This window comes from Pan troglodytes, chromosome 19 (assembly GCF_028858775.2).
Source record: "Pan troglodytes isolate AG18354 chromosome 19, NHGRI_mPanTro3-v2.0_pri, whole genome shotgun sequence".
Taxonomy (NCBI): domain Eukaryota; kingdom Metazoa; phylum Chordata; class Mammalia; order Primates; family Hominidae; genus Pan; species Pan troglodytes.
In genome coordinates, this window is record NC_072417.2 from 18910449 (window position 1) to 18923257 (window position 12809).

The window sequence follows — 12809 nt, forward strand, 5'->3', positions numbered from 1 at the left end:
AACCCACTCAATTTAACATAGTTGGAGTTGGTAAAGCCCCTGAAGTATATCAAAGTAATTATATTTTGCATTGTGAAGGGCCCGATGGACAACCTGGGACTATTCAACCAATTATAACTTCTGTACCTATACATTTATGGGAAAGAGATAGGGGAGAAGCAGGGACTACGGGACACCCCATATGCAATTGATTCTAGCATTATTGACTTTAAATTTTTTGAGCCTGCTTAAAGGCCAGCAGCTGAACAGCATCTACAGAAACCAGCTGCAAAGACAGAAGCAGAACAACTGGTTTGGTGGAGAGATCCAATAACAAAAAGTTGGGATATAGGTAAAATAATAACTTGGGGTAGAGGTTATGCTTGTGTTTCTCCAGGACCGAATCAATAGCCAATTTGGGTGCCATCAAGATACCTGAAACCTTACCACGAGCCAGATGCTGAGGAAGAGATTCCAGGAGGATCCCGAAGATCCCCCGATTGCAGCCATGTCAAGACTGATGCTGAGGAGGACCCCAACTATCATGATCAACAGCTGTCGAACACAGCCACCTACCTGGGGACAGATCAAGAAGCTGTCACAGATGGTGGAAGAAAACCTGAGGAAAGTGGGACAACCAGTCACAATGAGTAATTTAATGATAGATATGATAGTGGTGATCACCATTGCCATGAGTATTCCTTCAACAAGGAACAACACAGAGAACAGTTATACTTATTGGGCATATTTATCAATCTTGGCTGGCAATAATGCCTGGATGTAATCACTGTGTGACACAGTTACACATGCTTTCTGCTCTTAATGTTTACCATAATAAATCTGCTCCTATAATTGAGGCAAAGCAAAGGCAGCTCAAAACCTATCTGTAAATAGAATTGGACCTGGCCAGAAATAATGAATGTACTTGTTTGGGAAGATTGCATTGCAGAACAGGTAGAGGTGCTGTGCAACGATTCCTATGGAATCATTATTGATTGGTCCCCTAAGGGGATGTTTAGCTTAAATTACACCTCTCAGTCTGTGTGCCACAGCCACACTATGTTCAGCTGGTCTAAACAAAACAGTCAGATGGTAGAAATGGTAAGAAATACAGCAAGAGTTCCCATTATCTGGAAACATGGCGGTATAGTGGCACCTCAACCTCAAATGATATGGTCCACTGTAGAAGCTAAACATAAGGATTTGTGGAAACTATTAATGTCTGTTAATAAGATCAAAATTTGGGAAAGAATAAAAAAGCATCTAGAAGGACACTCTACAAACTTGTCTTTGTATATTGCAAAATTAAAAGAACAAATATTTAAAGCATCCCAGGCACACTTGACCTTAATGCCAGGAACTGGAGTGCTTGAAGGAGCTGCAGACAGATTAGCAGATATTAACCCATTAAAGTGGATAAAGACACTTGGAAGCTCTGTGATTTCAATGATGATTGTGCTTTTAATCTGTGTTGTTTGTCTTTGTATAGTCTGCAGGTGCGGATCCTGACTCCTGTGAGAATTAGCTCACCGTGACAAAGCTGCCTTTGCTTTTATCACTTTGGAAAACAAAAAGGGGAACGTGTTGGGAACAGGCCCCCAAATCTGGCCATAAACTGGCACCAAAACTGGCCATAAACAAAATCTCTGCAGTACTGTGACATGTTCATGATGGCCATGATGCCCACACTGAAGGTTGTGGGTTTACCAGAATAAGGGCAAGGAACACCTGGCCCACCCAGGGTGGAAAACCGCTTAAAGCATTCCTAAGCCACAAATAATAGTATGAGCTATCTGTGCTTTAAGGACATGTTCCTGCTGCAGATAACTAGCCAGAGCCCATCCCTTTGTTTCGGCCCATCCCTTTGTTTCCTGTAAGGAATACTTTTAGTTTATCTATAATCTATAGAAACAATGCTTATCACTGGCTTGCTGTCAATAAATATGTGGGTCAAACTCCATTCAGGGCTCTCAGCTCTGAAGCCTGTGAGTCCCCTGATTTCCCACTCCACACTCTATATTTCTATGTGTGTGTCTTTAATTCCTCTAGCACCACTGGGTTAGGGTCTCCACGACCAAGCTGGTCTTGGCAATCTGCCAACCCCTAGGCAACAGAAAGAGGCTTATCCAACAACAGAGTGATGGAACCACTCTGTAAATGACATGAGTTTTGAGTGACCAGCAACTGGCCTCAGGTCCCTGGAGTTTAGTGGCTTGTCACCACACTCACACTGTCTGTTCACCATCATGCCTTGGCATGGGCTCTGAGTTCAATCCCTGGCATTCTGGAAAAGGTCTGGAGTGAGTCTGATGCCAGGGCAGCCTTTGTTCTGGTGGACAGTGGGATGGCCCCAGGGCCCTCCTACCCTCTCTGATGCCTGAATGTCTGCTTTCAGGCTCCTAACAAGTTCACTCCACGGAGTCTTCCTCCACCACCTGGGACCTGGTGACCCCTTCCCTTCTCTGATCCTCTGACCCCGGCTGCCTAATTCTGTGATTGGACTGAACTGAACCAGGCTGCAAACCTCCTCAAGGCAAGGACCCTGGAATGTTCACATTTTTTGAGTCTACAAGATAGAACCTAATAAAAATGTAGGGATGACAGTGATGCTGGATCCGATGCTTCTGACTGTGACAGAATTTCCACCAAACAACTATCAAGGACCAGGCAGCTGTTCTTTTGACTGAGGACACCAACCAATGTCGTCTTTGTGTGATATCAGATGAGATGATGTGAGATACTGCCCATGCAAATGCTTCAAAAAAGGCAGGGCATTGTACAAATCATCATTGCTATTAATACAGTCTCCATTGCCCTGGTCAGTGACTGGTTCATTTCCAATGACCCTTCACCTTTGATTGGTACTTCCAGTAACTGAGCCATTTCCCTTTTCCCTACCCACCAGCTGGTTTGGTACAATGTTCACCTATCAGGAGTCCAGTTTTTGGTGGCCTGCTATAGATACCATAACCAGCCAGCCTAGTGTTTCTCCTATGCCCTCACACCTTTATGCGGCACATTGGAGATGGTTCTTGAAGTAGTGGAGGGCCAGCTTGAACTGGACCTGGGTGAGGGTGTTGGACCGGTATGTATTGTAGGTCTTCTCTAGGGCAGCCAGCTCTGAGTCCACCACTGGAGACCGGGACTGGTGACCTATAATCACTTCTGTGCATGACCCCACGAGTAGGGTCCCTAGCCCATCAATGAAGAATTCTGCAAAGAGAGGGAGAGCAGAAGGAAGTGGGAGCTGCGGTCAGAAAAGTGGGCACTATTCTTGGTCTGGTGGGGGAGAGTCCCAGGGAGAGGACACAGTTCATACACTGGGGAGGTTCAGCCCCATGTGAAGCCACACCCTTAACTCTAGGAGCCTGTCCCTGCTGATGAGTTGGAAGGAAATAAATAAGCGCATTTCTCAGGCAGAGATATGGGCACAGAGGCAGAGTGGCACAGATTGGCTTTCAAACTGGACAGAACTGCGGACTCCAGGGCTGATGGAGTAAGAGGGAAAGAGAGAGCAGTTAATAGGAAAGGATTTCTGGAAAAATAGAATATGAAGCAGCATGGGAAAGGAGGAAGAAGACAGAGCTGTAGGGAAAGGAAGAGGAAGGAAAAGAAGGGCAGCCTACAGGAGACACAGAAGTCAAAGAGACGTGAGGAGGGAGGTAAGAGAGATCAAGAGCTCCCTAGTCTGGGGAGAAAGGGGAAAGGGAAAAGGGATGTACTGCTACTGGGCAAGCGACTATGATCAGCCAGCCGGGTACAGCCCTTGGAAAGAACAAACTTCTGCAGCTAATTCCCAGCCCAGCTCCCTCCCTCACTCTTTCAGCCTTCCCACCTGAGTGAGCCACTCGTTGCAGGCGGGGATCAAAGCCAACTCTTTGGAGTCGCTCCGTGTGGGCCAGGAAGAAGTTGACCACGCCACTGGTCACCACGCAGCTGGGGAAGCCATCCAGGGGTTGGAAAAATCCCATCCTCTTGTGAAGGCAGGCCCCATTCTCACTCTGTTCCAGCAACAACTTAAACTGGAACACATTTCCCAGCACACTGCCGCCTACCTAGCCAGCAGGCAGAGAAATCCATGTTAGAGTGCAGATCAATATTCATCCTGCCTCTTCCAGGAAGACTTGCTGGACTGCACCTCTGTTATAACAAGAATGGTTATTTCTCTATCTATCCTTCAAATTATCCCTCAGTTACTCCCTTGTTGCTGTTGTGGCCATGGCTTTCACTACACCACTGTTGGGTCCCTGGGCTCTTTTATTTCCTGTCTACCCCAGAAAATCTCCTTGGCATGAGTAACCCTTACCCAAGACCAAAGAAGGTTATCTTTCCAGAAGAAGATAACTCACTCCCTTCCACTGGGAGAGGAGTACTGCAGTACAGGTAAGAGGCAGCCTGTGTGCACTGGTCCATTTGTGGAGTTTCCACTTGCTAGATTTCTTGCAGGGAGCTGTTTGTCTCGAGCTGTCTTCCTAGTATTTTCTGCTCCTGGCTTACCTCTTGGAGCTGCCTATCCATGCACTCATGGAAGAGATGTGCATTTTCATGTTTGAGCCTGAGCACAACAGATGAGCAAGTACATCTATTTCTGAAAGAATCATAATCCTCTAAGGGTGATGTGGTAAAGTCTGCTCATTGTCCCCCATCACCCGTTCTTTCCTTCTTCCTTTTAATAAATGACCCTTCTGAGTTTCACGACATAGTCAACTAGTCAGCTAAAGACTGCATTTCTGGGAGCTAAACAATGGGTACATGCAGGCATACGGTGTGGAATAATAGACACTGGAGAATACAAAAGGTAGGAGGTTAAGAGTGGTCGAGGGTTAGGCTGGGCGTGGTGGCTCACACCAGTAATCCCAGCACTTTGGGAGGCTGAGGTGGGTGGATCACCTGAGGTCAGGAGTTCGAGAGCAGCCTGCCCAATATGGTGAGACCCTGTCTCTACTAAAAATACAAAAATCAGCCGGGCATGGTGGCATGTGCCTATGGTCCCAGTTACTCAGGAGGCTGAGGCAAGAGAATCCCTTGAACCTGGGAGACGGAGGCTGCAGTGAGCCGGGATTGCGCCACTGCACTCCAGCCTAAGTGACAGAGCGAGACTCTGTCTCAAAAAAAAAAAAAAAAAAAAAAAAAAAAGAGTAGGTGAGGGTTGAAAAATTACCTGTGGGGTACAATGTTCGTTATGCGGGTAATGGGTACACTAAAAGCCCAGACTTCACCACTACGTAATACATGTGTATAAGCTATCTGCACTTGGGCCCCCTCAATCTATAAAAATAAAAAACAAAAGCCCATTTATTATTTAAAGAAAAAAAAGATTGCATTTCCCCACCTCCCTTGCAGCAAGGTTTCACTGTGTGACAAAGTTTTGGCTGAAGGGGTATGATTTAGAACCGATGCGAGAAACGTTTACATCACATCCTTAAAAGAAACCTGCTCTCCCTTCACTTCCTCTTCCCCTCTTCCTCCTGGCCATGCAGCCAGGGACCAAAGGATTGAGGAGCAACAAGAAAAAGAAGCTGATCCAGGATAATCCTGGAGCCAACTCAGCTGCCAGTGTGGTTGTTACATGAGCTGGAACATCTTCTCTCTTAAGTTATTGTGATCTGGTCTCTGTAAGAGTTGCCAAGAGATGTCTTTGCTGATCTAGGTGTTTTGGGGATTGTCCACTTGCAGTAGAGTTAACTGTGATCACGACACCACTTACCTTCTCATCCATGCCCCTTTTTCTTTTCTACAGTGAATTTACTTTTGATGTTTTTATTCTTTTCTTTTTTTGAGACAGGTGTCACTCTGTCGTCCAGGCTGGAGTGCAGTGACATAATCTCAGCTCACTGCATCCTTGACCTCCTGGGCTCAGGTGATCCTCCCACCTCAGCCTCCTGAGTAGCTTGGACTACAGATGCACACCACCATCCCTGGCTAATTTTTTGTATTTCTTTATACAGATGAGGTTTTGCCATGTTGCCCAGGCTGGTCTTGAACTCCTGGGCTCAAGCGATCCTCCTGCTTCAGCCTCCCAAAGTGCTGGGACTACAGGTGTAAGCCATCACACCTAGGCTGTTTTTATTATTCTCTTCTTATTCTTTTTTAGAATGTCATTAGTGCCGTGTGTGCTTTTAAAGCTTTGTACCATTTATACTGTTTTTAATGTTGTGTGATAGAACCAGAATGCTCCTGTCTTTAATCTCATACTAGTCAACGGAAGGAGTTAGAAATGCTGCATAAACACACAATTTTAAAAGAAAACAATTGCAAATGAGGGAGGAGGTGTAATTTACTCAAAGAAAAGTCAGTATGGAGGCGTGAGCTGGTGCAGCACTCTCCACCTGGGTTGCACTGGCCTATTCACCTCCTGCACCAGCCCCTCTCCCTCCCCTCCCTCCCCTCCCTCCCCCTCCTCTTCTCTTATATATTTCTTCCTGCTCTCTTCTCCCCTTTTCTCCATCTCTACAGATTGTGGCTGGGTGAAACTGGCAACTGTCCCTTACCACGTCCAGTTCTGTTTTCTCCAGGACATCCACCAGCACCTCAATCTTGGTCTTCTCGTTGAAGAGAAAATCATCGTCCACCCAGAGAACGTATTTGGTGGTGACCTGAGATATGGCCAGGTTCCTACCAGCAAACCAACCCTGTAGATGAAATGAGGTTAAAGGAGTGGTTGCCCATATTACATATTAGAATCACCTGGGGAGCTTTCTAAATTCCCAACAGCCAGGCTGCATGCACTCCAGACAAATTCCGTCAGAATTGGTGCGAGCGAATCCAGTGTGCAGCCAAGGCTGTGAACCACAGGGTTGAAGGAAGTCTATGTCTCAGAGAAAGTGTGGAAGGGACAGTGACTATGTGGATCAAAGACTGAGACAAAGAAAGGCTAGAAAGTCATTCCTTGGCTCTGTGGCCTATATAAATGGGCTGAAGTCCCTTTTCACCTGACCGTTTCTATGGCTCTCCTTTTGTCTCCTGTAAGATGTCAAGTTTGAAGGACATCTGGTATGTATAATATTCGTTTCCTCCTTTGTCCTTGGAGGAAGGAAGGGGGAGAGAGAGGGAGGAAGAAAATGAGAGAGGGAAAGAGTAGCAAGGAGAGAGAGAGGTGGGGGGAAAGAGAGAGGAAGGGTGGGAAGAAGAGAGGGAGAGAGAAAGAGAGAGTGGGGAGGAAAAGAGAAAGGTGAGGGGAGAGAAGGAGGGTGGGAAGAAGAGAGGGAGAGAGAGAGAGTAGGGAGGGAGAGAGACAGTGGGGGGAAAGAGGGAGGGTGGGAAGAAGAGAGGGAGAGAAAGAGAGAGTGGGGAGGGAGAGAGAGAGGTGGGAGGAGAGAGAGAGGTGGGGGGAGAGAGGGAGGGTGGGAAGAAGAGAGAAAGAGAGAGTGGGGAGGAAGAAAGGTAGGGGAGAGAGGGAAGGTGGGAAGAAGAGAGGGAGAAGGAGAGAGAAAGAGAGAGTGGGGAGGGAGAGAGAGTCAAGGAGAAAGAGGGAGAGAGAGAAAGAGGAGAGAGAGACCAAGACCCTAGCTCTGGTAGAATCATGGAGATGACAGATTTCTCTACATGTCAGGAATCTTTGAGATGTCAGAGACCTCAAGTCGCTTATAAGGACCCCAATCGATTTCCACATCTGAAATGAGGAAAGATGGGAGCGGTGTACAGTGGCTCACGCCTGTAATCCCAGCACTTTGGGAAGCCTAGGTGAAAGGATCTCTTGAGCCCAGGAGTTCGAGACCAACCTGGCCAACACAGTGAGACCCCATCTCTACAAAAAATTTTTAAAAATTAGCCTGGCATTATGGTGCATGCCTATAGTCCCAGCTACTAGGGAGGCAGAGTTGAGAGAATCACTTGAGCCTTTAAGGTTGAGGCTGCCATGATCACTGTCATTGCACCACTGCACTCCAGCCTAGGTGACAGAGCAAGACTCCATCTCAAAAAAGATGAAAAATAAAAAAAATAGAAATGAGAGGCTGGGTGTGATGGTTCACATCTGTAAACTTTGGGAGGCCAAGACAGGCGGATCACCTAAGGACAAGAGTTTGAGACCAAACTGCCCAACACGGTGAACCCTGCCTCTACTAAAAATACAAAAAATAGCCGGGTGTGGTGGTGCATGCTGGTAATCCCACCTACTCGGGAGGCTAAGGCAGGAGAATCACTTGAACCCAGGAGGTGGAGGTTGCAGTGAGCTGAGATCATGCCACTGCACTCCAGCCTGAGCGACAGAGCAAGACTCCATCTCAAAAAAAAAAAAAAAAAAATGAGGAAAGGTGGAATAACCACCTCATGAATGCAGAGAAGTGAGGGTGACCAATTTCTCTGTGAATCAGCAATGGGACTCAGAGGACAGCCCTCACCCACTCCCACTCCTGGACTCTGCTTTCTTGGGAAGACCCTTGAGGAAGCGGCCCCATCCAGGGTAGAACCTGACCCTGGGGCCCTCTTGTCCTGGAATGCAGGTGCCACCCAATCTGAGAGGGACATACCTTCCCAAAGGGCATAGTGTAATACTCCACATGGTTGTCTTTAATTTCCAGGGGCTTCTTGCTGTCATCAGCCACTATCACGGTCAAGTCTGGGTAATACTCTCGAATACTCCGGAGCATGATCATGAGCTTGTGGGGGCGGAGGAAAGTCTTGGTAGCAATGGTAACCAGGTTTCTGAGCTTCCTCTCTGGGCAGAAAACAGTGGGTGTCAGAGCTCTGTCCTGTAGGAAGCTTCACTGTCTTTTCCTGCTTTGATCTGATGGCTTCTTTCTGCCATAACCTGTCAGTGTCTGTGGGTCTCATGCCTCTTGTACCCAGGAGGTGCTTAATAAGAGTTTGTTAGTTGCATTAGAAAATAAAGACATTTACAACATACCCAATTTGTTGCATTTCCTGGTTCTGTTGGCTCCACTATGTCATTTCCCAACTGTCTGTCTGAATGCTTCATTTTACACCTCCTGCCTGTTAGCACTTTGCTTATTATGTCCTGCTTTCTTCCTTTTTTTTTTTTTTTTTTTTTTTTTTGAGACGGAGTTTTGCCTCTGTTGCCCAGGCTGGAGTGCAATGGTGCAATCTCAGTTCACTGCAACCTCCGCCTCCCAGGTTCAAGTGATGCTCCTGCCTCAGCCTCCCAAGTAGCTGGGATTATAGGCATGCACCATCACACCCAGCTAATCTTTGTATTTTTAGTAGAGATGGGGTTTCACTATGTTGGCCAAGCTGGTCTCAAACTCCTGACCTCAGGTGATCCACCTGCCTCGGCCTCCTAAAGTGCTGGGATTATGGGCATGAGCCACTGCTTCTGGCCTTCATCTTAATATTAGGAGTTGAAATGCACAGAGCTTTGCCCATCTAAGGGTTCAATATGGAGGGTCATGAAGCCCAGGAAGACGAGAAAATATCTACAAATCTTGAGACTTGCTTCTACCATCATCTGCAACTCCTAGAGAAAAGCTTACCTGATCTCTATCCTCAGGAAGACACGGTTAGAAATGTCTCCAAATACTTGGAGATCACAAGGCCTGGACAGAATTGTCCATCTTAAGGCATGTGACGTATAAGAGACTGGAGAGGGGACAGCTTTCTTATGGAAAAGACCCCGTGATGCCACAACTGGAGCTGCAGATGTGTTTGGGATTCAGCCACTAAACGGAGAACTGGCATCTGACTGTGCAGTTGCCATGTCTGCATGGCATGGGGCCAGCTGGAGTTAATGCATGCTGGAAGCCACAACCCTACCTGTTTGTGGGTGAGTGCACAGAGCCACTTTCCCAGAATGACAAAAATCAGAAGTCGTTTGGATAGAAGTTGTTCCAGAACCCTCCCCCTGTGCCACCCTCTTGCCCTTTTTTTTTTTTTTTTTTTTTTTTTTGAGACAGTTTCTGGCTCTGTCACCCAGACTGGAGTGCAATGGCATGATCTCAGCTCACTGCAACCTCCACCTCCCAGGTTCAAGCGATTCTCCTGCCTCAGCCTCCCAAGTAGCAGGGACTACAGACATGCACCACCATGCCTGATTTTGGATTTTTTGGATTTTTTGGATTTTTAGTAGAGATGGGTTTTCACCATGTTGGCCAGGCTGATCTTGAACTCCTGACCTCAAGTGATCTGCTCACCTCGGCCTCCCAAAGTGCTGGGATTACAGGTGTGAGCCACTGCGCCCAGCCCATTCTGTTTTTTGTCATTGCAAACAGCACTGCAATCGAACAAATGTCATTTCACACAGATATAAATATCTGTAGGATAATTTCTAGAAGTGGAATTGCTGGCCTGAAGGATATACACATTTAAAATGTTGATAGGAACTGCCAAATTGCCTCCCGAGAGGTGCCAATTTACATTCCTAACCACAGTTGATATGCTGTTTTTCCAGCCCTGTCCAAAACCTTTTGATGTGAAAGTAGTTTTCATATGCACTTTTCTCAGTGTGAGAGTGGGCATATATTTTAATGGCTAAAAGTGTTACTGAATTTAATTTTTTCTGAACTGTGCATTTTTCCATTATTGGGTGTTCTTTTCTTATTGAGTCATAGATGCTCTTAAGTAAAATTAGACCTTTGTCTTTAATGTGAATCGAAGATTTTTTTCCCAATTTGTCCTTTGTTATTTGACTTTACTTATTAAAATTTGCTAATTTTATTAGCCAGGCATGGTGGCGGGTGCCTGTAGTCCCAGCTACTTGGGAGGCTGACGCAGGAGAATGGTGTGAGCCCGGGAGGTGGAGCTTGCAGTGAGCAGAGATCGTGCCACTGCACTCCAGCCTGGGCAACAGAGCAAGACTCCGTCTCAAAAAGAAAAAAATTTGCTAATTTTAATATATAAAATTTTATATATTTTATATTTTTAATTTTTTCTTTATGGTCTCTGAGTTTTGTGTCATGCCTTATACCCTAAGAATGTTTTTTGAAACTACAAGTTTTTTTGTTTTTTTGTTTTTGAGACGGAGTCTTGCCCTGTTGCTCAGGCTGGAGTGCAGTGGCAGGATCTCGGCTCACTGCAACCTCTGCCTTCAGGGTTCAAATGATACTCCTGCCTCAGCCTCCCCAGTAGCTGGGATTACAGGTGCATGCCACCATACCCAGCTAATTAAAAATTAACTACAGGTTTTTTTTTCTAGTACTTTAAAATGTATTTAGATATCTGATCAATTTGAATTTATCTTGGTATGAACTGTGGCATAGATTCAAGTTTTACTTCTAATTTAAAAGTTATTTTTCATTGTTAATTTTTTTTGAGACAGGGTCTTGCTCTGTTGCACAGGCTGGAGTATAGTGGTGATCATGGCTCACTGCAGCTTTGACCTCCCGGGCTCAAGCGATCCTCCCATCTCCGCCTCCTGAGTAGCTGAGATTAGAGGTGTGAGCTGGATTACAGGTGCAGGCCATCACACTTGGATCCAACTTTTTGTCTTTCATATAGCTACACCATTATCTCACGTGATTTTTTGAAAAGCCAATTTTTAATTTGTTCATTTGTCCTCCTTTAATTTGACAAGCTGTCTCTCTCTTTTTTTTTTTTTTTCAAGACAGAGTCTTGCTCTGTTGCCCAGGCTGGAGTGCAGTGGCGCAATCTCGGCTCACTGAAACCTCCACCTCCTGGGTTCAAGTGATTCTCCTGCCTCAGCCTCCAGAGTAGCAGGGATTACAGGTGCCTGCCACCACGCCCAGCTAATTTGTGTATTTTTAGTAGAGATGGGGTTTCACCATATTGGCTAGGCTAGTCTTGAACTCCTAACCTCAGGTGATCCGCCCACCTAGGCCTCCCAAAGTGTTGAGATTACAGGCATGAGTCACTGCGCCCGGCCAGACAAGATGTCTTTATCACACAGTGAAATTCCAACATGTATTGGGTTTATATCAGGATTTCCAATTTGATTCAATACCATTCTTTTTATTATTATTACTTACTAAAATGTTATAATTTTTTAGCTTTTTTCCCCAAAATTAGCACACAACCACATAATAAGTTAAATATAATTAAGCAATTTTAGGGGGTTGTGTCTTAGAGTTTTTTTCCTCCACACGAAGCTTGTCAGGGAGCATATCAGAGCTGTCATTTTGATCAATTCTCCTCCGTCTCAGAGGTGATTCCTTCTGAATTTCACCAATAGCTTCACAGGGTTGCCACCACGGAGCCCCAAGGACAAGGGCCTTACCTGGTCCAGGGTCGTATAGCTTGGGTATGACAGGATGGCGGATGGTCACTGGAAACTTGGCCACTGAGGACCTGGACTCCAGACTCACTGGAGGGAGAAATAAGATAATGGCACAGGGAGTGTCATGTCTGGATTAAACTCCATGCCACCCCGGGAAGCCACCATGACAGGCGAGTACAGGTTTGGTGGAGAGAGTCCTGGCTGGGATGAGATCAAGGACCCCATAGAGTCTCTGGCATTCAGGCTTCCGCCTTGCTGTGTCCCTGGGGCAACGTGCTGAATGACTCCTAAGTTCACATTTCTTCCCCTGTGAGAATGTGTTAGGGTGGAGTGGGCTTGAAACCAGAGGGTCTGGGCTAAGTTTGACTTTACCATTTACTATCTGATTTTTTTATCTGTCTGCAAAACCAGGATAAAAATACCCACCCTATTTTACCTCACAGGGTAATCTTATGAAGAGGAATGTTTGAAAATCTGAAGGTAGGGAGAACTATCTCTTTAGCTAGTGGCCATGAATAGCATCTGTAACCGTGTTACATTTTTTTCTGTTGATGTCCTGGGAATGCATCCTGTGTATCTGGTCAAAAGAGAAAAGGGTGCTTTTAACTCATCCAGAAGGAAACTCAGGCTGCCCTGAGAGTGGCAGGGATTGTTCTCCCTAGAATTTCTTGGTGGGAGGGAAGGAGGGGAGAGACAAAGCCCT

The 12809-nt window shown here is 46.1% G+C and overlaps 1 protein-coding gene across 2 annotated transcripts in view; it reads right to left on the reverse strand.

Annotated features, from left to right (window-relative positions):
- Positions 1-2986: 2986 nt before the first annotated feature.
- Positions 2987-12809, reverse strand: part of B4GALNT2 (beta-1,4-N-acetyl-galactosaminyltransferase 2) — a 35803-nt gene continuing 25980 nt past the window's right edge. For both annotated transcript variants that reach the window (XM_054670290.1, XM_054670291.1), the window contains exons 7-11: positions 12107-12193; positions 8451-8638; positions 6471-6611; positions 3815-4034; positions 2987-3192 (exon numbers count right to left, since the gene is read on the reverse strand). In XM_054670290.1, the coding sequence (XP_054526265.1) occupies positions 2987-3192; positions 3815-4034; positions 6471-6611; positions 8451-8638; positions 12107-12193 (842 nt within the window). The remainder of the gene's footprint in view (positions 3193-3814; positions 4035-6470; positions 6612-8450; positions 8639-12106; positions 12194-12809) is intronic.